The 24,892-nt window shown below is 32.5% G+C and overlaps 1 protein-coding gene and 1 long non-coding RNA gene across 5 annotated transcripts in view; both read left to right on the plus strand.

The window, feature by feature from the left end:
- The window catches only part of LOC128194189 (uncharacterized), a 73,561-nt gene extending 59,255 nt beyond the window's left edge, over positions 1–14,306 (plus strand). The window contains exons 8-13 of one of the 3 annotated variants that reach the window (XM_052869078.1): positions 11,897–12,203; positions 12,271–12,640; positions 12,747–12,996; positions 13,072–13,146; positions 13,298–13,435; positions 13,605–14,306. In XM_052869078.1, coding sequence (XP_052725038.1) covers positions 11,897–12,203; positions 12,271–12,640; positions 12,747–12,996; positions 13,072–13,146; positions 13,298–13,435; positions 13,605–13,790 — 1,326 coding nt within the window. In that variant the 3' untranslated portion in view covers positions 13,791–14,306. Of the gene's footprint in view, positions 1–11,896; positions 12,204–12,270; positions 12,641–12,737; positions 12,997–13,071; positions 13,147–13,297; positions 13,436–13,604 lie in introns of all 3 variants that reach the window. The other 2 variants (XM_052869079.1, XM_052869080.1) reach the window with 2 other exon arrangements.
- A 3,169-nt stretch (positions 14,307–17,475) lies between these two features.
- LOC128194190 (uncharacterized) lies at positions 17,476–24,741 on the plus strand. 2 transcript variants are annotated; one of them, XR_008245512.1, is made up of 3 exons: positions 17,476–17,643; positions 17,733–17,813; positions 19,247–22,535. It is a non-coding gene; the product is annotated as an uncharacterized LOC128194190 (long non-coding RNA). The 2 variants fall into 2 exon arrangements; XR_008245511.1 differs by lacking the exon at positions 19,247–22,535 and adding an exon at positions 22,542–24,741 and having other exon boundaries at positions 17,478–17,643.
- Positions 24,742–24,892: the final 151 nt, after the last annotated feature.

Below are 24,892 nucleotides of genomic sequence, written 5' to 3' on the forward strand. Positions count from 1 at the left end.
TGCTTAGTTAAAAATGGTGACTTTTGAATTTCGTTACAAGTTACATAAACACTGTGAATCTGTTATTATATATGAGAAATTTAAGCATAATAATTATATATTGTTTCATCGCGATGTTATTTTCCATTAGTAATGTTCAAATTCGAGACACTACTAATCTAATTTTACTTAAACCAACTACTTGTTAATATACTTCAAGCAAAATTGGTCTCATTTAAAATTAAAGACAATTATATTGGCATGGAAGTTGTTTGTTAAATTTAAAATTACCTAAAGGAAACTGTCTTGTGCGACTATTTTCATCATTATTAACCGATAACTCGACGCTCTAGATTGTGGTTTTAGTTCCTAGAAACCAATATTTTTTTAATTTATATTTGCTTTTCAGGAACTCTGTCCAGCCTTGCAAGCCTTGAGATAAAACGTTGTGGGAAGTTAGGCTCAATTTTTACAGCATCTATAGCTAAGACCTTGACTTCTTTGGAAGAACTATTCATAGAAGACTGCAAAAGTTTGAAGGATATAGTAACTCACGAAAGCATTGTTGGGGATGAGCATGATAATTCAATCTTCCAAAGTTTGAAAAAGCTTCATATCAGTGAATGTGACTTATTGGAGGGTATATTCCCTGTTTCTTTTGTTGGAGGCATGATGAAATTTAATGATATAACAAATAAAGAGACTGCTGATTTGAAAGATTTCTCTAGTCGAAATAATACTCAAAGTGAGGACATTCAGAACCATCTCCCCACTTTGCAAACTCTAAACATAAAGCATTCCGATGCAGAACGTATGTTTTGTCTTAATGAACATGAAATGATTGGCCAACAGGTGAGTTTAAGGTTAGAGTGTTAGCATTATTTTAAATATAAAATAAATATTATAGCATTTTCAGTTCCTATTTTTAAGGAACATAAAGTGGTCCATTAAGCCATTATTTTTTATCCTTTTAACTGCATAGAGGTTATGGAGCAGTTATTATTTTTAAACGTAAAGCCCATCTATTTTGAAACCTGTGATGGCCAGACTTTATATAAGGGAATGGGTTACTCTCAGTTTTGATCACTAAGTCTACTCCTCTATTCAGAAAAAACACACCATCGAGTTTGAGTGAGTTAAGGTTTAGAAAACAAAGCTGTCGGTGTTTAGATTTACAAAATTGCAATGGCAGGAGGTACGCACATTATTCTTTCATTTTTGCTTCCGCTGTTTTTGATCTGAATGTGTTACTGTGACGTTAATATAACATGTTTAGATCAATTTCATACTCTGCTATTTTTATCATTTGGTATCAGAGCTTTGTTTATTCCTCTGCCTTGCATATTTTCGTTGATTTGGATTTTTATTTATTTATTTATGGGTTTTATTATTTTGATTCATTTAATCCAAACAAAATTCCCAAATTAACGTTAAACCTGATTACAATTTTTGTAATCTTAAACGGTAAAAGCGAAAAATAAAACTGAAACCTGATGAAGAGGATTCGTCTAAAGCCGATGAACAGTTTCTGTCTGTTCGTTTTTTTTCTTTCTCTCCCGTTTCAGGACTTCATCTCTTTAATATAAAGAGGAACCTTGTTTCTGCGTTTCAGTTTTTGGGTCATTTCATGACCTGTTACAGCATTGTAATTCTTTCATACTGCGTGTCTCCAATTTAATTGCTGGGCTTAGAAATTTTCTCAGCTCTCCCCTCTATAGAATTGCAGTAAAAGGCAATTATTTTGATTGGGATGCGTACATGATCATATTGTTTAAAAGGGTTTCTGTAGTCTATAAACCCTATTCTTTTCTTGATTGTTGTGTGTTGCAATATTATAATGAAAGTGAGGATTAATTATGTTTAAATAATAATAATATTATTATTATTTTTATTTAGCATATAATATAAAACACGTTTTATAATAATACGTGTTTATCATACGCAAACATATCATGTTATATATATATATATATATATATATATATATATATATATGTTTAAATGTTTTTGGTTGATAATTATGTATATTTTATAGATATTATTTGTATGTATATATTTGTTGTTATACGTGCAAATAAAATATACATTATTATTACTATATTTGCATATTATGAATTTTATGTAAATATTTATATAATATTAATGTTTTGGTAGTAATATAATTTTAATAAATTAAAGAGTAGCCACAGCATCTTTAATCAATTAAAATTGTATATAAAGTTTTTGCTACATGAGAAACATTAGTTGTAAATAATTATATTTAATATGATAAAATTTACCCACAGGAATTTTTTCATATTTATATGATTAATTAGGATAAAATATTAAATTATATTTCTTAATTTACCCACAGGAATTAAGAAAAAGGAACATAATTTGATAGTTTTATCATTAAGATAATGAGTTTAATTGAGTAAGACTTTAGCCCACAGGCAAGTTTTATGTTAATAAACTCATTGGAAAAGACATGTTTGCATTGGTAAAACATGACATTTATTTTAGTCTCAAATTATGATAATGAACATGATTTTGGATTTGCAGTTTCTCAATCTGCGAATTTTTCTGATATCAAATGTGGTATTCCCGAATTGAAAGGAGATAATTATAAGATTTGGAAGGAGAGAGTTCTTCTTCATTTAGGCTGGATGGACATAGACTATGCTATTAGAAAACCAGAACCACCGGGTATTACTGAGACCAGCACTCCAGATGCTATTGAACTTTATGAAAAATGGGAGAGGTCAAATCGTCTCTCCGTAACGTTCATAAAAACTAACATTTCCGCTGGAATTCGGGGTTCGGTTGATCAGTATGAGAATGTCAAGGATTTACTGAAGGCTATTGATGAGCAGTTTACGACATCTGATAAATCTCTTGCCAGCACTCTTATAATGCAGTTTTCATCCTTAAAGCTCACTGGAATTAGAGGAGTGCGTGATCATATCATGCGCATAAGGGACATTGTGGCTCAACTAAAAGGTTTGGAAGTTACCATGTCGGATTCTTTCCTAGTGCACTATATTTTATGCACTTTGCCTCACCATTATGCTCCTTTTAAAATATCTTACAACACACATAAGGACAAATGGTCTATTAATGAATTATTGACTATGTGTGTTCAAGAAGAAGAAAGGCTATTGATTGAAGAAGGGGAGAAGGTGAACTTGACTACTTCATTTAAGAATAAGAAGAACCAAGTTAATAAGAAGGGAAAGATTCCTGCTCAGCCAGTTATTAAGAAGGAGTCCAGATGTTTCTTTTGTAAAAAGAAGGGACACATGAAGAAGGAATGTCAAAAGTTTAAGGATTGGCTGGAAAAGAAAGGTAACTTGTTTGCTTTTGTCTGTTATGAATCTAATTTGACTAGTTTTAATCATAACACATGGTGGATTGATTCTGGTTCTACAATCCATGTTTCTAATACCTTGCAGGGTATGGAAAATCTAAGGAAACCGATGGGAAGTGAACAACACATCTATTCAGGAAGCAAGATGAGTTCACATGTTGAAGCCATTGGGACGTGCAATTTAGTTTTAAGCAGTGGTTTTGTTTTATGTTTAGAAAAGACCTTTTATGTTCCTAGTTTTAGCAAGAACTTGATTTCTATTTCACAACTTGCACCTTTGGGTTTTTCATTTAATTTTACGGATTCTGGTTTTACTTTATTGAATAAATCCAAGGTTATTGGCTTTGGGGAATTATGCGATGGTCTTTACTTTATTAAATTGCAAAACAACGCTGCCTATAGTTCTATGCATGTTTCCGCTGGGTTTAAAAGATGTGTTATGAATGAGGATTCTTCTGTTTTATGGCACCGAAGATTGGGACATATCTCCATTGAGAGAATTAAGCGATTAGTAAGTGAAGGAGTACTTAGTACTTTGGATTTTACTGATTTTGAGACTTGCGTGGATTGCATAAAGGGAAAGCAAACTAACAAGTCTAAAAGAGGTGCTAAGAGGAGTTCAAATTTACTAGAAATTATTCATACAGATATTTGTTGTCCGGATATGGATGCAAGTAGTCCGAAATACTTTATCACCTTTATAGATGATTACTCACGATACATGTATCTGTACTTACTTCGTTCTAAGGATGAAGCCTTAGATGCCTTTAAAGTTTTTAAGGTTGAAGTAGAATTGCAATGTGGAAAGAAAATTAAGATTGTGAGATCAGACAGAGGTGGAGAGTACTACGGTAGATACACGGAGAATGGACAAGCACCTGGTCCGTTTGCGAAGTTTCTTCAAGAACATGGGATTGTTGCCCAATATACCATGCCTGGCTCTCCAGATCAGAATGGTGTAGCAGAAAGAAGAAATCGAACCTTGATGGATATGGTGAGAAGTATGAGGAGTAATTCAAAACTTCCTCAATTCTTGTGGTCTGAAGCACTTAAGACGGCTGTGTATATAGTAAATCGGGTCCCAACTAAGGCTGTTTTAAAAACACCTTTTGAGTTATTCAAAGGTTGGAAACCTAGTTTACGACATGTACGCGTTTGGGGATGTCCTTCTGAAGTGAGAATTTATAATCCACAAGAGAAGAAACTAGACCCAAGGACTATTAGTGGGTATTTCATTGGATATGCTGAAAGGTCCAAAGGTTATAGATTCTATTGTCCAAATCATAACACTAGGATTGTGGAATCAAGAAATGCAAAGTTTCTTGAAAATGACTTGATTAGTGGGAGTGATTTAAATCAAGACGTTGATCTTGAAAAAGATCACTATGAAGCTCAAACCTCTCAATCAAATGAAAGATTGGTAGTCATTCACGCTCCTTCAGTTCAAAAGCGTATTGAACAACCAATAATTGATGTTCCACAAATTGCTGAAAATGATAATATAGATCAAGTTGTTAACGAGGAGCAACAAGTAAATGTTGAACAACAAGTTTCTCATCAAGATGTTGACACAACATTAAGAAGATCTACTAGAATCAGAAGACCAGCAGTTTCTAGTGATTATGAAGTGTATTTACAAGAATCGGATTACAACATTGGAGCCGAAAATGATCCTGAAACGTTTTCACAAGCCATGAGTTCTAAAGAATCAAACCTATGGTATGATGCTATGAAAGACGAGATGGATTCTATGGCATCCAACAAAGTCTGGGATCTCGTTCAGTTGCCTGATGGTGTAAAATCCATCGGATGTAGATGGGTCTTCAAAACCAAGAAGGACTCAAAAGGCAACATTGAGAGACATAAGGCAAGACTTGTTGCCAAAGGATTCACTCAAAGAGAAGGAATTGATTATAAAGAAACTTTTTCTCCTGTGTCTAAGAAGGATTCTTTAAGAATAATCATGGCATTAGTAGCTCATTTTGATTTTGAGTTACATCAAATGGATGTGAAAACAGCATTCCTTAATGGTGATCTAGAAGAAGAGGTTTACATGAAACAACCTGAAGGATTCTCTTCTAAAGACAATGAGCACTTAGTTTGCAAGCTTAATAAATCCATCTATGGATTAAAACAAGCCTCTCGCCAATGGTATCTAAAATTTCATGATGTTATCACTTCATTCGGTTTTGAAGAAAACATCATGGATCAATGTATATACCAAAAGGTCAGTGGGAGTAAGATTTGTTTCCTTGTTTTATATGTGGATGACATTTTGCTTGCAACCAACGACAAGGGTATGCTATATGAAGTGAAACAATTTCTCTCAAAGAACTTTGACATGAAGGATATGGGAGAGGCATCTTATGTCATTGGCATTAAGATCCATAGGGAAAGATCTCGAGGCATTTTGGGTTTGTCTCAAGAGACCTATATCAACAAAGTTTTAGAGAGGTTTAATATGAAGAATTGTTCACCAAGTGTAGCTCCCATTGTAAAGGGTGACAAACTTGATTTAAGTCAATGCCCGAAAAATGATCTTGAGCGGGAACAGATGAAAAATATTCCATATGCTTCAGCTGTCGGAAGTCTTATGTATGCTCAAGTTTGTACTAGACCTGACATTGCATTTGCAGTTGGAGTTTTAGGAAGATATCAGAGTAATCCAGGTGTTGACCACTGGAAAGCTGCAAAGAAAGTAATGAGATATCTTCAAGGAACAAAAGATTTCATGCTCATGTATAGACGAACTGCTAATTTAGAAGTGATTGGCTACTCCGATTCAGACTATGCTGGCTGCGTTGATTCACGAAAATCAACGTCTGGTTACATTTTTATGTTAGCTGATGGAGCAGTATCTTGGAGTAGCAAAAAGCAGACCTTGACTGCTACTTCTACTATGGAAGCTGAATTCGTTTCTTGTTTTGAGGCTTCTTCACATGGTGTATGGTTGAAGAGTTTTATATCTGGGCTTAGAGTTGTGGACTCAATTGCTAGGCCACTGAAGTTGTACTGTGATAACTCTGCTGCTGTTTTCATGGCTAAGAATAATAAAAGTGGAAGTCGAAGTAAGCACATCGACATTAAATATCTAGCCATAAGAGAACGTGTTAAAGAAAAGAAAGTGGTTATTGAGCACGTTAGCACTGAGTTGATGATTGCTGATCCTTTAACTAAAGGCATGCCACCAAAGAATTTTAAGGATCATGTAACGCGAATGGGACTTGGTTCCATGATGTGACAATCATTGTAAGTACTTTCATTTTGATAAAACTCTTATTCAGTTTGATGTTTTTCTCATATGTTTTTGTGCACATTTATTTTGAGAAGATATCATTTAGTTTTGATCTAGCATAAACATATGGTTTATGCATTAAGTTGAGAGCTAATGTTGAGAGAAATATATATTGTGGTACATGGAAGATAACACTCACTATCAGAGGACCTATCGCCATGACTCGTATATATTCTGTCAATTGTTGTGGTTAATGATTGGATAAATGGACCAAGTGGGAGAATGTTAGCATTATTTTAAATATAAAATAAATATTATAGCATTTTCAGTTCCTATTTTTAAGGAACATAAAGTGGTCCATTAAGCCATTATTTTTTATCCTTTTAACTGCATAGAGGTTATGGAGCAGTTATTATTTTTAAACGTAAAGCCCATTTATTTTGAAACCTGTGATGGCCAGACTTTATATAAGGGAATGGGTTACTCTCAGTTTTGATCACTAAGCCTACTCCTCTATTCAGAAAAAACACACCATCGAGTTTGAGTGAGTTAAGGTTTAGAAAACAAAGCTGTCGGTGTTTAGATTTACAAAATTGCAATGGCAGGAGGTACGCACATTATTCTTTCATTTTTGCTTCCGCTGTTTTTGATCTGAATGTGTTACTGTGACGTTAATATAACATGTTTAGATCAATTTCATACTCTGCTATTTTTATCATAGAGAACTTGGAGTTGTATAATCTACCTCAATGGCTTATATTTGGGTGGGTCCCAAGAATTCACTTACTCTCCAACATCTTACCACATTAGAAATAAGGGATTGTGGAAAGTTGGAAGTAATTTTTCCAAAGTCTGTTGTAAGATGCTTACCAGAGTTGAAGAACGTAACCATAAGAGAGTGCATGGAATTGAAGCAGATCATCGAAGAAGACCAGTCCAATCTTCATTCTATAGATGGAGGCTCTGAAGTAGAGGAAATTATTGGATGTGATAAAAAAGCTTCAAACAATTATCTTGCCTTCCCAAATCTTGAAAAACTAAAAATAATTGAATGTGCGAAATTGGAAGTAGTCTTTCCAAAGTCTGTTTTAAGATGCTTATCAAAGCTGAATGTTCTTGTGATAAGAAACTGCAAAGAATTAAAGCATATCATGGAAGAAGACGAGTCCAGTCTTCTTTCTAGAGATGGAGGCTCTGAACTAGAGGAGATTATTGGAGGTGATAAAAAATCTTCGAAGAAATATTTTGCCTTAACAAATCTTGAAATACTAGAAATAATTGAATGTGCGAAATTGGAAGTAGTCTTTCCAAAGTCTGTGTTAAGATGCTTACCAAAGTTGAATGTTCTTGTGATAAGAAACTGCAAAGAATTAAAGCATATCATGGAAGAAGACGAGTCCAGTCTTCTTTCTAGAGATGGAGGATCTGAACTAGAGGAGATTATTGGATGTGATAAAAAATCTTCAAAGAAATATTTTGCCTTAACAAATCTTGAAATACTAGAAATAATTGAATGTGCGAAATTGGAAGTAGTCTTTCCAAAGTCTGTGTTAAGATGCTTACCAAAGTTGAATGTTCTTGTGATAAGAAACTGCAAAGAATTAAAACATATCATGGAAGAAGACGAGTCCAATCTTATTCTTTCTATAGATGGAGGCTCTGAACTAAAGGAGATTATTGGATGTGATAAAGAAGCTTCAAAGAATTATTTTGCCTTCCCAAATCTGGAAAAACTAGAAATAATTGAATGTGCGAAATTGGAAATAGTCTTTCCAAAGTCTGTTTTAAGATGCTTTCCAAAGTTGAAGCTTTTCAAGATAAGAAAATGTAAAGAATTAAGACAAATCATTGAAGGGAATGTGGAGCACAAAAAATTCTCTAGTCTTGTTTCTCTTCAACTATGTTTCCCAAAACTAGAAGCATTGTATGTTGATCATTGCCACAAGTTGAAAATACTTTTCCCTGGATTTGCTAATGACCTTCCCAACCTTCATCTTCTGGCCATAGAAGGTTTGAACTTGATTATGATACCCAATATTAGAGAGATTGAACTGAGAGACTTTGATAATGCAAGGTACCTTTTTAAATTGTCCATTGCTTCAGCATTGATGTTGGAAATTTTGAGAATTGAGGAATGTCCTGGACTTGAGCACATTATAGACACTGATTATGAATATGTCAAAGAGAATTTGAAAGCTATCTTCCCTAACTTAAGAGAGCTCTCAGTGCGCGATTGTGGCCAGTTGAAATATATTGGCCAATATCCCGTAGCTAATCAAGATTACAAGGAGACTCATATTCATTTCTCACCATTGGAAACGCTCCATCTTTCGAGACTACCAAGTTTTGTTAGCATTTATGCTACCAACACTCTCACTGTGACGTGCCCTTCAAAGAATTATTTTGCCTTCCTAAATCTTGGAAAACTAGAAATAATTGAATGTGCGAAATTGGAAGTAGTCTTTCCAAAGTCTGTGCTAAGATGCTTACCAAAGTTGAATGTTCTTGTGATAAGAAACTGCAAAGAATTAAAGCATATCATGGAAGAGGACGAATCCAATTTTCTTTCTATAAATGGAGGCTCTGAACTAGAGGAGGAGATTATTGGATGTGATAAAGAAGCTTCAAAGAATTATTTTGCCTTAACAAATCTTGAAAAACTGGAAATAATTGAATGTGCAATATTGGAAATAGTCTTTCCAAAGTCTGTTTTAAGATGCTTACCAAAGTTGAATGTTCTTGTGATAAGAAACTGCAAAGAATTAAAGCATATCATGGAAGAGGACGAGTCCAATCTTCTTTCTATAGATGGAGGCTCTGAACTAAAGGAGATTATTGGATGTGATAAAGAAGCTTCAAAGAATTATTTTACCTTCCCAAATCTGGAAAAACTAGAAATAATTGAATGTGCGAAATTGGAAATAGTCTTTCCAAAGTCTGTTTTAAGATGCTTACCAAAGTTGAAGCTTTTGAAGATAAGAAAATGCGAAGAATTAAAACAAATCATTGAAGGAGATAAAAATTTGTCTAATATTCTTTCTCCTCAACCATGCTTCCCAAAACTAGAAGCATTGCATGTTGATGATTGTCACAAGTTGAAAAGATTATTCTCTGGATCTCCTTCTAATGACCTTCCGAATCTTCTTCTTCTGGCCATAAATGGAGCCTATGAACTAGAAGAGCTTGTTGGATGTAAACAAGGAAAGATTAAAGTGGAGCTTCCAAGACTCAAACTTTTAATATTTACGCATCTGGAAAACTTCAGTCAAGAGATTGAATTGCATAATGTAAAGAATTGCATTGTCTACAAATGTCCAATACTCTCTTTGACTTCAACAACTACATTTGAGAAGCTCCTTGAACATTTTCCTTCTGAAGGTAAATATTATATAAAGTCTTCAAATTTAAAATATTACAGTATAGAAATGAGGTAACTCGCTATCTAATTCTTCTCTAGATAAATGTTGGTCTTAACTCGTATTCACTCTCAAAAAGGAAATTTGCGAGTTCCAAACTAAATGTAATTTTTATCTCACTTTTGTTCAACAACCTCAAATTATTTTAAAAAATTAAATTTTTTTTTAGTTATTTTCACATTTTGTTTGCACTATTACAATTTAGTTATCTGTGTAATTTACTCTATCCTAGTGTACTATTATTTATTATTTGTTTTTTTTATGATATCAAGAAATATTAAATAATTGTTATGTTGACTAAATGTTTTGAATCCGCTTATTCTAACTCCACAATCCACAACTAAAGTTGCTAATTCGTTCACAAAATATGATCACATTTGAAATAAGTCTTGCCTATGTATATTGGCATGGTTTGAGACAATTCGTCCCTTCATTTGTAAACAATTTTACCTAAAGAAAATATATTTACAAATTCATTATTTCACTCAGAGAGGACGGTTTCAAATTCCCAACAGAGTACTCACCAGAATTTTTTAAAATAAGAACATTAACTTGATTTTTGCTGCAAGACTTTTAATTTTAGGTTCTAGTAATTTTAGTTATGAAGAACACTGTTGTAAAGGGTACTATCCTTAAGACGTAGAGTCGCCACTTTATGTTGATGGATGATAAAAAAATTCCTATCATGAAACTTTTTATATCTTTTTTTGTATTATTAATTGTAATGATTTAATGATCCATCATGGAAAGTTGAGGTTGTATTCCCTTTTGTTATGTATTTCATTTTCACGTGAATTCCCTAATATATATATATATATATATATATATATATATATATATATATATATATATATATATATATATATATATATATATATATATATATCTTTGTACAGATTTCATAAACGCTGAACTTGGTATTTGGGAATTTGATCGCATAGTAAAATTCATATATGACGATTCAACTATTAGTGGTAGCAGTGAGTTCACTTCATCGCAGGTCAGAACCAACCAATCTATGAATATAAATACAATAAAAAAAATTATAGCCTATTCTGTCTCATTATTAGAATAACTTCTTTCAATTTTAACGTACTAAATTTGATCTCCCTTTTTATTAAACAAATCAATGTGATCCATTAAATTTAATGTACCATTAAAATTCTTAAAGTAAATCATCTTTGGTAGATCAACAGAAGCCACCTTAATTACCAACAAATGCACATCTGCTAAGTAATTTAACAGGAAATGAATGATTGATGTATACTACTCAAAGCTAAGGAGTGAACAAAGAAAATTGTTGGTGTCCCTTGTTTCAGAAAAAAAGGACTGTTGCATGTTCCTTTTCGAATGGTTTGAGGTTGATACACATTTTCATTTCATTTTTATAAAAAAAACAAAAATATTCTACCTAATTACACATCTTCTGGGCATGTGCAGATTGCAGAATATTGAGTGGGGCAAAGAATTCAATTGCATTAGTTAAAGTCATAATATGTCAACTATTTAAGAATCAAATAAAAATTAGTAACCTAAATATGGAGAAGAAGGAAGTATAGTCACAATGAAAGTTACTTTACCAAACTTAGCTTTTGCATTGTAAATATGAAACTGACAACATTTATTGGAAAAGTTCTAGCTTATCACTGATAGACTAGCAATACCAACTACTGCCTTAGAATTTAGAAGCCCACCTCTAATTTGTAACGTACATTACTAAACATAAAAATGGATTTTGTAATATTAAGACTAACTCCTAACTTGCTTGTGCAATATTTCAAAGCAAACGTGGTGTATCAGAATCAAACAATGAAGGAGGTTTTCCATACCAATATGCACTTGAAGAAGCAAGTAATAGGTCTCCTTTCAAAACTTTAGAGCCACTCACTCAATCGTATTTTTTCAATTTGTAATACACAGGAGATTGGGGACATAGGAAATGAGAGCATTACAGAGGGCTCTTTAGTAGAGGGTGCTAAGACAAAATCTTCATCAACTGGTGTTGAAGACATTGGCATTGGAGGTGGTGTTGCAACTCGCATTGAGTCTGGTGGGGAGGACATACCTGCACTAGATTCCAAGGTAGTTGAACAAGATGATAAGATGAATGAAGGCAAGGCAGGAATAGTGGCAAGCCAAGGAATCCGAGTAGAAGAAGGGTTGAACCTTTTGCATAAACAAGAGGGAATAGATGTTGTTACTAACAACAACATTGACATTTCTTCAGGTTTCTGATTTCTTATTTTCTCATTTTCATCCTATATTTCCATATCACCCGCTCAAACTTTTTACAGCTTCTGCAGATATCCGTACAAGATTGGAAGCATATAAACATTTTGTTGATCTGGATGATGCACAAATTTCTCTTCTGGTGGAGGGAATAACAACATATCCTCATCTCTGGAATCCTTCCAAGAAGTTTCGTGAGCGCTTTCAAGCTTGGAGGTTGAAAATTTTGGCAGATCTGTTGTCTTTCCTTCATAAGGAAAGTGTCCATAGTGCTATTCCTCAAAGAGAAAAATATTTCTATAAACTATGTGAAGAAGCTATTGAAGTTGGATTTGAGAGTTCATGGGTAGAGGAAATGCGTCAACGTGTTGTGGCGAGGGATCCTAAGCTGGGAGAGGACGTCGCACGGAGACAAATAGATGAGAATTCTAAGAGGTATGACTATTTTGTTAGATGAGTATACATTTGGTGGCATATGAAATTCTAACAAAATTGATAGCATCAATTTCTGAGTTTTTTGTTCTCTGGCAAGCAATTTAAGTTTGTTAAACAGGTGTTGTAGTGGGGACGTTGTTGAAGAAGGTGATGGGCCTAAGATTAGCTTCGAAAAAGGTTCTGACTTGGTTGATAAAGAATGTGAAATAGGTGTTGTTTCTAATGACCACATTTTGGCTCCGAGAAAGGAAGAACCAGAGCAGGAATTTGTTGCAGAAGTTTTCACTTCAGAAATACCAAGAATAGCAACATCATTAACAAATTCGCAAACAGTTGAAAAGCCAGCACCTTCAAATGTGAGTCTAATAAATCTTTTTATGAGTATTAGATGAGACTATTGTGATTTTACACCTTTTTATTACTTTGTTTAGCCATTGGTGGACACACAGCACACTAGTGAACCGTGTTTGATGGAGCAGAAAAAACCACTTGGTGAAATTCCAAAGGTAAATGGCAAACAAAAATACCATAAATTATTCTAAATTAATATGCATATCCACTTGCCATCGACAATGACCCTGCTAGTATAAGTCACAAAAAAGAAATGAAGTCTGCAAATTATTACAGCAAAGCTACATATCATTTGTTCTTGCGCAGAGTATTGAGCAAGTTGCCGTAGAGGAAACCATAGCAAAGAACACCAATATGGCAGCTTCATCAATTTTTTCCGAATCCGCGACCTCTAAGTTGGATCCAACAGTTACTTTACTAAGTAAATCACATCAACATCATCATGTAAGTTTATTTTATGCAATTCACATTTCTAACATATTCGGTCAGAATAAAAATAATGTTACCATTCTGATTTATTATTTATCGTAGAAGTGGAATTGAAAAACAACAGAATTTCTAAGTTGGAATTTATATTTAATATATTTGTTATCATCACACTTATTCCACCCAGGGTGAAATTAACAGCAGCCAAATTGAGGCACGCATTGCTAAAGAAAGTGAAGGCCATCCTAAAATCATTCAAGACTTTGGGGCCAATGAGATCACGAGTTTATTTGCACCAGTTGTTGTTGGGAAAAAGGGTGAAGATAAGCGAGTTAGAAAAGTATCTGAAGATGTCTCTGAAGGATATAGTTAGCTCTGAGACTAACAGCCTTTGCCTTTTGTCTGCTCTTAATTTCCTTTCCAACCTTCCTTTCAAAGATGTCAAAGTATCAGATGGACTCAAACATATTATAGACACTATGCACCGACACTTGCCAAGCATTCTATTCTCCTTTAAGCAAGGCTTTGCCACCACTAATCATATAAAAAATATGATTAGTGGCTATGTGTAGTGAATATGAGCTCAATCGCATGGCTGCTACAAATCGCTCGTGAAGGTTTTCGTTGTTCATTATTATTAAGGTTAATGTCTTATGTTTTTCCTAGTGGTTTATGCTTCAATAAGGTAGCTTGGTCCTAAATTAACTTAATGTGCACCCAACCCATCAGCCAGTACCACTAATCATATACTTTCAGTTTACTTTCCAAATTTCGATTGTTCTATTTTGTTGTTGTTTGGTATCTTATTTGTGTGTAAGAGGTTGTTCTTCGTGAAACAGACAAAACAAGTGTTGTGATAAATGAAAAAACTATTTGTTCTTTTATGTAATTCAGTGATCAAATGCATCTCATTTTTTCTTCAAAATTACAGAAACCATTTTTTTCCTTTCTTCATCTGTAGGGACTACCAATTGTATCATTGTCATTTTGCAATACTTTATTTTTGTTTCTTTGTGTGCTTTTGGTTCTAATTTCCCTATCAGTTCACCCCTTTCTGTCTGCATGATTCCATAAAGCATAATAATATTTTGTAACAATGCAATATTAATTGTCAAAAAGGATTGGGTGGCATAATATAAGCCGTGTCAGCGTGGGGCCCATCGACCTTATGCATAGATCTCAAAACGACAATAAGAAGGAGACAGTATAAGTGCATTACACCTTACGCAGCTAACACTTGCCGGCGCAATCATCTGTGTTCACCCCACACCAACTTCCTCTATCTACGCAATCCGACGGTCACAGTTCAAAACGATCCTATAAGTTTCTAATTTCTTTCCATTTTTTCAAATGCACTATCTTATAAAAAATATATTGTGATACAGATTTTTTTTATAATATTTTAAGATAGTATATTTACTATACTTTTACTGGTTCATTATTTATTTATTACTGTGTTACTCTAAACCTAATAGCAAAATAGCACATGTATTATATTAAAATGTTATTAAATGTCTCTCTATAAACATATTTAAAATAACCCAGTCTTTGACTCTTTCTAGCTTTTCAAATTGTCTCCACCTTAAAATAATAACAATATATAAATAAATAATTTTTTTTCTTTTGTTAAAGGCCAATTGGCCACATTACCTTGTTTATCCGTCAACTTGGTTCGTTTCTTTTTCTCCACTTGACTCCATGCATTTTTTTTTATTTATATTTTTCTCCTTTAATGTCGTATTCTTTCTTTTTTATTTTTTTAATAGAAAGGAAATTAAAGAAAATGTAAATAACCTTAATGGATAATTCTATAGATACACGAAGAATGATAGTTTAGAGAGAAAAAAATAAGGAGGGCTAATTTTTGTGTATAATAGATACAACTTACATTTGCACAAAATAGAGAATTTATGTCATTGTTGATATGTTGGTTGTTTAAGAATTTATCACTCTAAAGTGTTGTGACATTTTTTTTTTAATTTAGGAAAAGTATTTTAAGTTGGTTGACTTAGTTTAATGCAGTAACATATTTTTTTTTGTAACAATCAACTCATGTAAAACTTGTATCGCTGGGACGATTCTAGTTTAATTGATGTAAAGTATTTTTTTTTTATTCATTTGATTTATCTTCTTTATTTTTACATAGTGAATAGTGCTCTTAAAATTGATTATAACCGTACATCAATATCTTCTACATATAACCGTACACCAATATTTCAACTGTTGAACATAATTAAAGCTTTTATCCATTTAGAAACAATTCTAATTTTTTTCTGAGATTAGTCAGATACAAGAAAATTCTACTTTAAAAATGATTAGACATGTTAATGTTTTCATTTATACTAGCAGTTTTCCTATTTTTTATCAAGATTTTATCCCAGGATCTTTATTTCTTATAAACGTGTTGGTATTAATTTATTGCAACTATAGACTAGAGCATCCAGATCAACACAAAATTCCTATGTTATTTCTCACTGTATTCACGCACCATCGTTACAAAAATAAAAGGATCATCTTGATTTAAAAACTTAAGGTTTTAAATAAAAAGGAACAAAAATTAACAAGTAAATAACTGCACAAATTACAAACCAATAGTACAAAATCAATAATATATATAGCCAAAATTAAGAGTGTGATATTGTCCTTGACTAAGGTAAGGCAAAGGGAAGAGGAAGATAACAAACAGTCTTGTGCTTGCAAAGATGAAAAATGGTGATAATTTTAATAAATTTAATTTGAGAATTATAGATTTTATTGGTGTGGAGGAAGAAAAAAAAACGGAGATTGACGAAGAAAAAACCATAAAATGGATAAATGCAAATGGTAATGCAATATTAAGTTTACAAAAATTAAATCTGTCCATTCTCCTTTTTAATAGTACCCACCGACAACAATAATAAATAAACGACAAAGACTCTTAAAAGATATGAAAAATCGGAGTCAAAGCATCCGTCAATCATGCAGAGTATTAATAACAGGATAATGAAACATCTTAATTCTTATTCAACACCAATCTAATAGTAATAAAAAAATATTTAAATATCTTTTTATTAGGTGTTGAAAAGAAGTATAAAGATTAAAAAGTATTCATAAAGCTTTTTTTATAATAATAATAATAATAATAATAATAATAATAATTCAATAATAAGAAAAAAAAAACTCTTCCAAATTAGATATCAACTAGATCTGCTTCTTGTTATGGATGGTATTTGTTCTCGTGAGTCTATTTTTATTGAACTTGAAAGGCAAAAGAGAGTACAGAGTTAAATAAAACTATGTAGAAAAAAAACTGAAAAGAGAATAAAATCTGTTTCTAACTTATTCAAATAAAAAACTAACAAAATCTGTTTCTATTAATATCCCATCAAGTTGGGGGTGGTGAATATCACAAATGTCTAACTTAGAAATAAAAATATCAAAAAGATTAATGATGAAAGAGTTTGATTAACAAGCTGATCCAAAAAAGGAAACCAATGAATTATTTCTTGTTAATATATTTTTTTTGTGATTGACCTGCACCGCGACCTTGTTGGAGGCCTTTAACATTTCTAGAAACTTTTTTTGCTTATTTTGTGGTCATAGATTTTTTTTTATTTTTTATTATTTACAAACAGTTTGAGAATTTATTAACATGGGATTGTGAGATATAAAATTATATTACAAGATTATAAAATAATGAAATTATAAAATTACAAAAATTATAAAATAATAAAATCATGATTTCATAAAATTATAAAATTACATATCAGAATAACTAAACAAAGACAGCAACACAAGATTCACATCATCTATTTAACAACACAATGCACCTATCTACCACATCACATATAATTAATAAAAAAAATTAACAGTAATGACTTACTTGAAATAAATAATTTAATTAAATATTCAATAAAAATGTTGAGAGTTATCAAATTTATCGTAAATTCAAAACTTAATTAAACTTAATTTTTTTAACTCTAAATAGACTGATCCATGAAAAAAAAATGTCAAGATATTTTTCTAGATGAAAATCAATTCCTTCGTATTGCAAATTTGGAATTCTAATATATAGCACCACCTCACAAAGATAATAAATAAACGACCAAGGCTTTTCAAAGATGGAAGTCATAGTCTGGTGAGTGTTAGAAAAAGGGTGTGCTTTCATTCTTATCTCTTGCAACAGTAGCGAGTGTGAGCATTCTCTGGTCAGATTCAAGCAAGGGAACACATTCATCTTTCTGGAGGTATCGATTTTGTTCTGCTCTGATTTCAATGGTTTCCTTTTCAATGGAAGTTGCAGATAATGTGTTTGTGTTTATGTCTGTGTTTACAGTAATAAACGTTTCAGAGTTTCTTTGAAAATGGATGACCTTTCTCTCTCGCCAATTCTCTCTCTGCATATTAGTTAAATCAGGTAAAGTAATCTTTTATCATTTTCCACTTCTAAATTAGTTTGATATCGGTCTGAGGTTACTGCATCTGCTTCTGCTTATTCATCAAAACACCAACAACTGCATCTTACTCATTCTCCACTTTTTCTTTGCTTCACATACTCTCTTTTTCTTCTAAAATAATCCACTTCGCTTTTATAATTTATAATTTTGTTATGGAAAGGAAACTCCTTAATTTAATTTTTTGTTTTATTCTTCATCGTACCTTACTTAAAAAAACCTTATAATCAGATTAAATGCATGTATAAACTTAAAAATGGTTATGGAAGATTTTAAAAAATCAACCAACTATCATCCCTACCACCAGCTCAACAACGATATCATTTTATACATTTTTAATCTTTAAAAGTACGACTGCAAATCCAATATGTTATTAAAAATAAATAAATAACTAAATAATAACTAGTGAATTTTAAATTTAAATAATTAACTAAATTGTATTTTTATGGACCAAGAGTAATAATAATTAGTAAAATAACTTATTATCTAGTGTAAATTAATATACTCGTTACATATATCATTACTATGAATAAAGAAAATAATTTTTTTTAACCATTTATAATAACAAAATTATGAAAAATATTTAATTTTTAATTAATTTTCATGAATATATTTTTATAAATTTAATTATATATATTTTTTATTTTTTTATCATCATAAAATAAAAATAAACACACCTACATCTATTCGCTGTTGTTTTCAACAGTTTATCTTTAAAATGTTTTAGTTAAATGTAAAAGAATATGTCTGTCAAAACATTTTTACTATGGTGTTTAATATAATTTTTTTACTAATTTTGAATCGATTTGACTCAATAATTTTTTTTTTAGAATTAACATGCTAATCACATGATTTATTATCGATGAATGACGAGTTCTATTTTTTAAATAATAACTACCAAACTACAATTTTCGTTTTGCAAGTTGTTTTGAATAGTATTATATCAGAAACATGATCTTTACTTCACATCCGATTATCAATTAAGCATCATATCATGTGTAGAAGATGAACACTTTTAACATCGGAAGTTTTATTAAAATCACATGCAATTAACATCATCTGAATAATAAATGAATGAGTAAAAATGCAAGATGTTTTCTCAAATTATGCTTACATTCACTAACTTTATATGAAGGTATGTGGGTCAAAATCTCAAACAGGATCCTACTTATTTGTTTCCTCAATTAGGTACTTATTTTGAAAAATTGAAATAAATAGAGTCCTACCATTAAATTGAACATGGACGTTAGAATTATGTTGATGTGATGTTAATGTTAGTTTTTCAAATGATGTGTTAAATAGATAATTTTAACTGAGTCTGACGTGAATTTTTTGATTTTAAAAAATTAAAAAAATTGAGAAAAATTAATTGAACTGAATTGTTTTTGAAAATTAGGGATTTCACCAACCACCATCCTCCTCCCCCAATCCTTTTGTGCAGCTACCATTAACATCGTTCGGCCACCATCTTCATCACTCCCACAACACAACCATTGTTTCTGAAAATTAGGGATTTTGTTTGAGAGTTTAGGGTTTACTAAACATCCATCAATGGTGAAAGGGGAAGTTGATGGTCGTCGTGCCTCAACCGTGAGCCGCCTTGAGGACACCATCACCAGACCACCACCGCGCCTCAACTTACACGTGCCACCACAACCACCAACCATGGCCACCATGCACAAACCGCAAAGACGAGAGAGACTTCTAATTGCAAAACCCAGTTAGAGAATCATCATCTTCTTCATTCATCACCATTGCTCCCACCGTGAATCCAAATCACAAGCCACCCAAAGTCAGCATATATTTAAGATTTAGGGAAGGAAAAAGCAAAACTTGACCGACTTCCTTTGAAAAAATTTTAGAGTCATTTGCCATAGTTTTGAAATGATGTTTTTTTTTAAAAGAAAGAAATGAGAACAGAGAGGTATTGTCAAGCATGTGATCAAAAGCACCTAAGTCAAGTATCCATGAATTTTGACCTTCCATTGATTGACAAATGTAAGTTGTTGATGTATATGGAGTTTCGGATGTTTGTGCCAAGCTATTAGATTTTGACCTTAGATACTCTTGTTATTCTTCATTAGTGAATTTGGAGTCGGTAATTTCTGCCTTAGAGACATGGGTGGTCTTGGTAGGAAAACCATGCTAGGAGAAACAATTTTCTTAGGAGCGATCTTTTAACAGTGTGTGTATTGATTACATCCTTGTCCTCCACATCCTCTTCCTCGTGTGACAACACCATAACAGACGGTTTCACAAGTTCATGAACTTCCTTGCTTTAAGGTGTTGGAACTCTAAGGAGACTTGTTGTCAAACTTTCCATGGAAAGGATCTCATGATTGGTTAATAGTTGATCTTTACGATAATCAAAGTCTAGATGTAGAGCATAAATGATCATCACCATATAGTATTTGTCAAATTTCTTTTTTATTTCATCCAAAGACTCTACTTCCAAAACCATCTTTAGTTCTTCAATTGTGGACTAAGCTTCAGTCATGAAGAATACCATGTAATGGTCAGTTTGTTAAAGGGATGCAAGTTTATTTACAAAGTTAGAAACATTGGATATCATTTGCATAAATATTTTGAACTATCTTCCAAAAGAAGAGACACATTTTAAAAGTTCTAAGTGAAACCAAAAGCTTCGGTTCCACATATTGGCACAACACGACACACAATTGAAAATCAACTTGCTTTCATTATTCAACCTTCTTAAGAGGTATGTTGCTTTCCATCTTGGTCAAGGTGGTCATGATGACCTTGGTTAAGGATTTATATTTCAATAATACCGACTGCGAGAGATAATTTTTTTCATTTAGTTTTTCAATAGTAATGGTAGTGTTTCAGTTGAAATTGTCTTAGGGTCGGTAGTCTTTCTTGCTCTACTGTCTTTTGATATTCAATTCTCTCCGAGAACGCGATCCACTCCAATGGGTTGTTGACCTACAGAAGACACTCCGACGCTCAAGTCAGATATGTTTCATAAAGAGGTCTATATTTTATTAGGATAGAAAAGGATCATTGTACCTAGACATCAGTTGTCTACTTATAAGGCTTGTGATAGCCACGTCCATTGATTAACCATTAGTGTAATATATTTTAGGTAATCAAACCCAATAATTAATAATTAATGTCGTATATTTGTAGAACGTAAGATAATCTGACTTATTAGTACCTGCTTAATGACAATTAATTCTGATAGGTATACTTCATATAGTACATAAACCCCCCAAGTCCGAGCAAGCTCTTTATTAAAAGAGGTGCGTAGGAATTATTATGAGCTTTAAAAGAGGTTGCTCACGTTGCATTTAGGGAGTCTATCTTTCATGCTTTAAGTCTTCATTGCTTTATGTACCGAGCGGCGAACTCTAGGAGTTCTCTTTGGATCTAATCCTTAGACTGAACAGAAAATGCTAAGAGTTCTCTTTCAAACCTTTTCCTCTGCAAGAGATTTTCACTCCAAAAAATATGATTTTAAATAAAGTAAACGCTTCAATATTTATTTTATAATGAAAAGACATTGGAACCTGACATAGCTCAACCTGTTGAGTAGTTGACTGATAAGAGTTCTTTTTCGAACTTCCTACGTTGAGAGGGGATTTCGGAAGCCATTTTTCTGACTTCCCCCGAGCGGTCCTGAGGCAGGAGTCATTTTTCTGACTTCCTGCGTTGAGCGGGGATTTCTGAAACCATTTTTCTCACTTCCCCCGAGCGGTTTGAGGCAGGAGTCATTTTTCTGACTTCCTGCGTTGAGCGGGGATTTCTGAAGCCATTTTTCTCACTTTCCCCGAGAGGCTTGAGGTGTGAGTCATTTTTCTGACTTCCTGCGTTGAGCGGGAATTTCTGAAGCCATTTTTCTGACTTCTCTCGAGCGGTCATGAGGCAGGAGTCATCTTTCTGACTTCGTGCGTTGAGTAGGGATTTCTGAAGCCATTTTGCTGACTTCCCCCAAGCGGCTTGAGGCAGGAGTCATTTTTCTGACTTCCTGTGTTGAGCGGGGATTTCTAAAGCCATTTTTCTGACTTCCCCTGAGCGGTCATGAGGCAAGAGTCATTTTTCTGAATTCATGCGTTAAGCGGGGATTTCTGAAGTCATTTTTCTGACTTCCCCTGAGCGGTCTTGAGGTAGAAGTCATTTTCCTAACTTCCTACATTGAGCGGGATTTCTGAAGTCATTTTTCTGACTTCCCCCGAGCGGCCATTATAACCTGACCAAGTTGAGGTCTGAACCTTCCTGCACATAATATTTTATAATTTAAAATTAAAAGTCGTTAGAACCTAACAAGGTTGAACGCAGCTCTGAACCATCCTATGCATAATATTTTATAATTTAAAATTAAGAGTCGATAGAACCTGACAAGGTTGAATGCAGCTCTGAACCATCATGTGCATAATATTTTATAATTTAAAATTAAGAGTTGGTAGAACCTGACAAGGTTAAACTCAGCTTTGAACCATCCTGTGCATATTATTTTATAATTTAAAATTAAGAGTCGTTAGAACATGACAAGGTTGAACGCAGCTCTGAACCGTCTTTTGCATAACATTTTATAACTTAAAATTAAGAGTTGGTAGAACCTGACAAGGTTGAACGCAACTCTGAACCATCCTATGCATAATATTTTATAATTTAAAATTAGGAGTCAGTAGAACCTGACAAGGTTGAACACAACTCTGTACCTTCCTGTGCAGGATGTAGGGATGAAAGTTCCTGAAAGTTCTTAAAACAAAAGACACGCCTTTAGGAATTATTACGGAATTTTTTACTCTTGTTGCAAAATCTGGTGTTGATCCGAAGTAGCGATGTCAAGACCGAGCGCGCGTCTGGTTCTTCGTGGCTTCATGGGGATGTCGCTCGACCCCACGGTGGGCGCCAAAATGTTTCGGTTGAAATTGTCCGAGGGTCGGTCGTCCTTCCTTTCTCTGCTTTCTTTTGATATTCAATGAGAACGTGATCCAATCCAGTGGGTTGTTGACCTACAGAAGACACTCTGACGCTCAAGTCAGATATGTTTCATAAAGAGATCTATATTTTATTAGAATAGAAAAGGATCATTGTACAACCATTAATGCAAAATATTTTAGTTAATCAAACCCAATAATTAATCATTAATGTCGTACATTTGTAGAGCATAAGACAATATGACCTATTAGTACGTGTTTAATAACAATCAATTCCAATATGTATATTGCGTATAGTAGAGGCAGGATTTCCAAAAATGATAGGTCTAGTAGACATTTTAAAATCAGATTATGAAAACAAAACAATATTTAAAGGCAAAAACTAGATTCGATAGAAAAGACCTTCAATCCACAAGAAAGAGTGAATCTCTTTGTGACTAAGAGTCCACCAAATGACCTCTAAACAATACACGTGGAAGGAACATATTGGGGTTACTCCAGCGAGTCAGATGGTAGTCATATAAAGAAGATCAGATGATTGGCGATGGTGTGTGGGATTCACGTGCCTCGAAGCACTTTATAATTGATGTGCGTGACGTTGCTTATAAATGTTTTCTCGCCCTATTCTAACACGGGTGGTCGTCGCTTGAAGGGGCAATCCCGGTCTGATGGTCATCAATGAAAACTGTGACGATAACTGATGACGATAAAAGACTGCAAAAAATGCACCGAAAATTACATAGACTAGGAACCTGTTTTGATACCAACTTAAAATTGAAACAGAAAGAAATTATGTATTAATTGGAAGTACTAAAGAAGCTTGATGAAGTCCTCTTTTTAATCTTTCATATATAGGACTTAATACATTTGAACCACTTAATCTCACAAGGAAAGACAACTCATACTCAACTAATTAATATTATGTAATCATTGAAGTTTGTATTTTCCTCAATTGATTCAGTACCACGAGTTGATATTTTCATGACTTTCACATAAGATTCTTGATAGTTTTATTAATCCCTTTGTCAATAATTAACTAGTCTTATAATTGGCCTTTAGATAAGTTACATTTCCTTATAATAGAAGTTCGGATACACATGCCACCTCACTCAAAATTTACAAAATTGATGCAAAAAACTGTTGAAAAAAATTAATTTAGTCTTAAAAAAATAAGGAATTAAAGTGAAGATTTTGTGTTTAAAAGAAAAAATTGAAAATTAAATTATAAATAAGAAAGCAAAGTGTCTTATATTAACGGAAATTTTTTGAAGAGAGGGTATATGATAAACTTGATCTTAACTATTTAAGGGAGGAAAACGGTTATATTTCATTATAATGACTTAATACAAGTAACAGAAGTTGAAGACTTGAAAGTATAGTTTTGTTTAACGAATTGTTTATAAAGTGATTTTCGATGTAAAGTGTAGAACTCTTGTTACTCATCAAGTAACCAATCGGATCATGCATATAATAACTTAATTCCGAGAACCTCTCTCACAATTAACATTTTAAGGAATTATGTATTTTTGTTCTTTTTCTATTTTTACATTTTATCTAAAATTGATATAATCTAAAAATGTGGATATAAATTTAAATAAATATAGAAAAATTAAACTTACAAAAAAAAAGTATAATGTTAATTTTGTACACAACGCATGTTTTAGTTTAAGCTCTGGTTAAATATATTTTGTACTGGTACAGTTTTCTTTTTCTATTTAACACATCTTCTCATCTACATACTTGTATGTTTGAACATGATTTATGTTTTAATGGTGGGAGGTTAAAACATTTATAAAACGTTATTTTAAGAAAAAAATGTTCCACAAAATTATCAAAGTGACGAAAAATAAATTTAAAAACTCTAATCAAACCTAAAAATTTTAAGCAATGATTAAAGTTATTATATTTTTTTTATTGTGTATCCCATAATTGACTATTTAGGATAGAAAACATTAAATTTAATTATTACGCTTGATAACTTTTTACGTACTGAAAGATGAAATAAATTATTTTAAAATCTTTTATTATCTAATTCATCTAAATATAATTGCAAGACTTACAAATGCGTTTTATCTTTACTTGTTCAGGTTTAAGAAAAGTTGTATATGTTGGAATAAATTGATGGAGTGTCTCTTTGGTTT

This window comes from Vigna angularis, chromosome 10 (genome assembly GCF_016808095.1).
Source record: "Vigna angularis cultivar LongXiaoDou No.4 chromosome 10, ASM1680809v1, whole genome shotgun sequence".
NCBI classification, from domain to species: domain Eukaryota; kingdom Viridiplantae; phylum Streptophyta; class Magnoliopsida; order Fabales; family Fabaceae; genus Vigna; species Vigna angularis.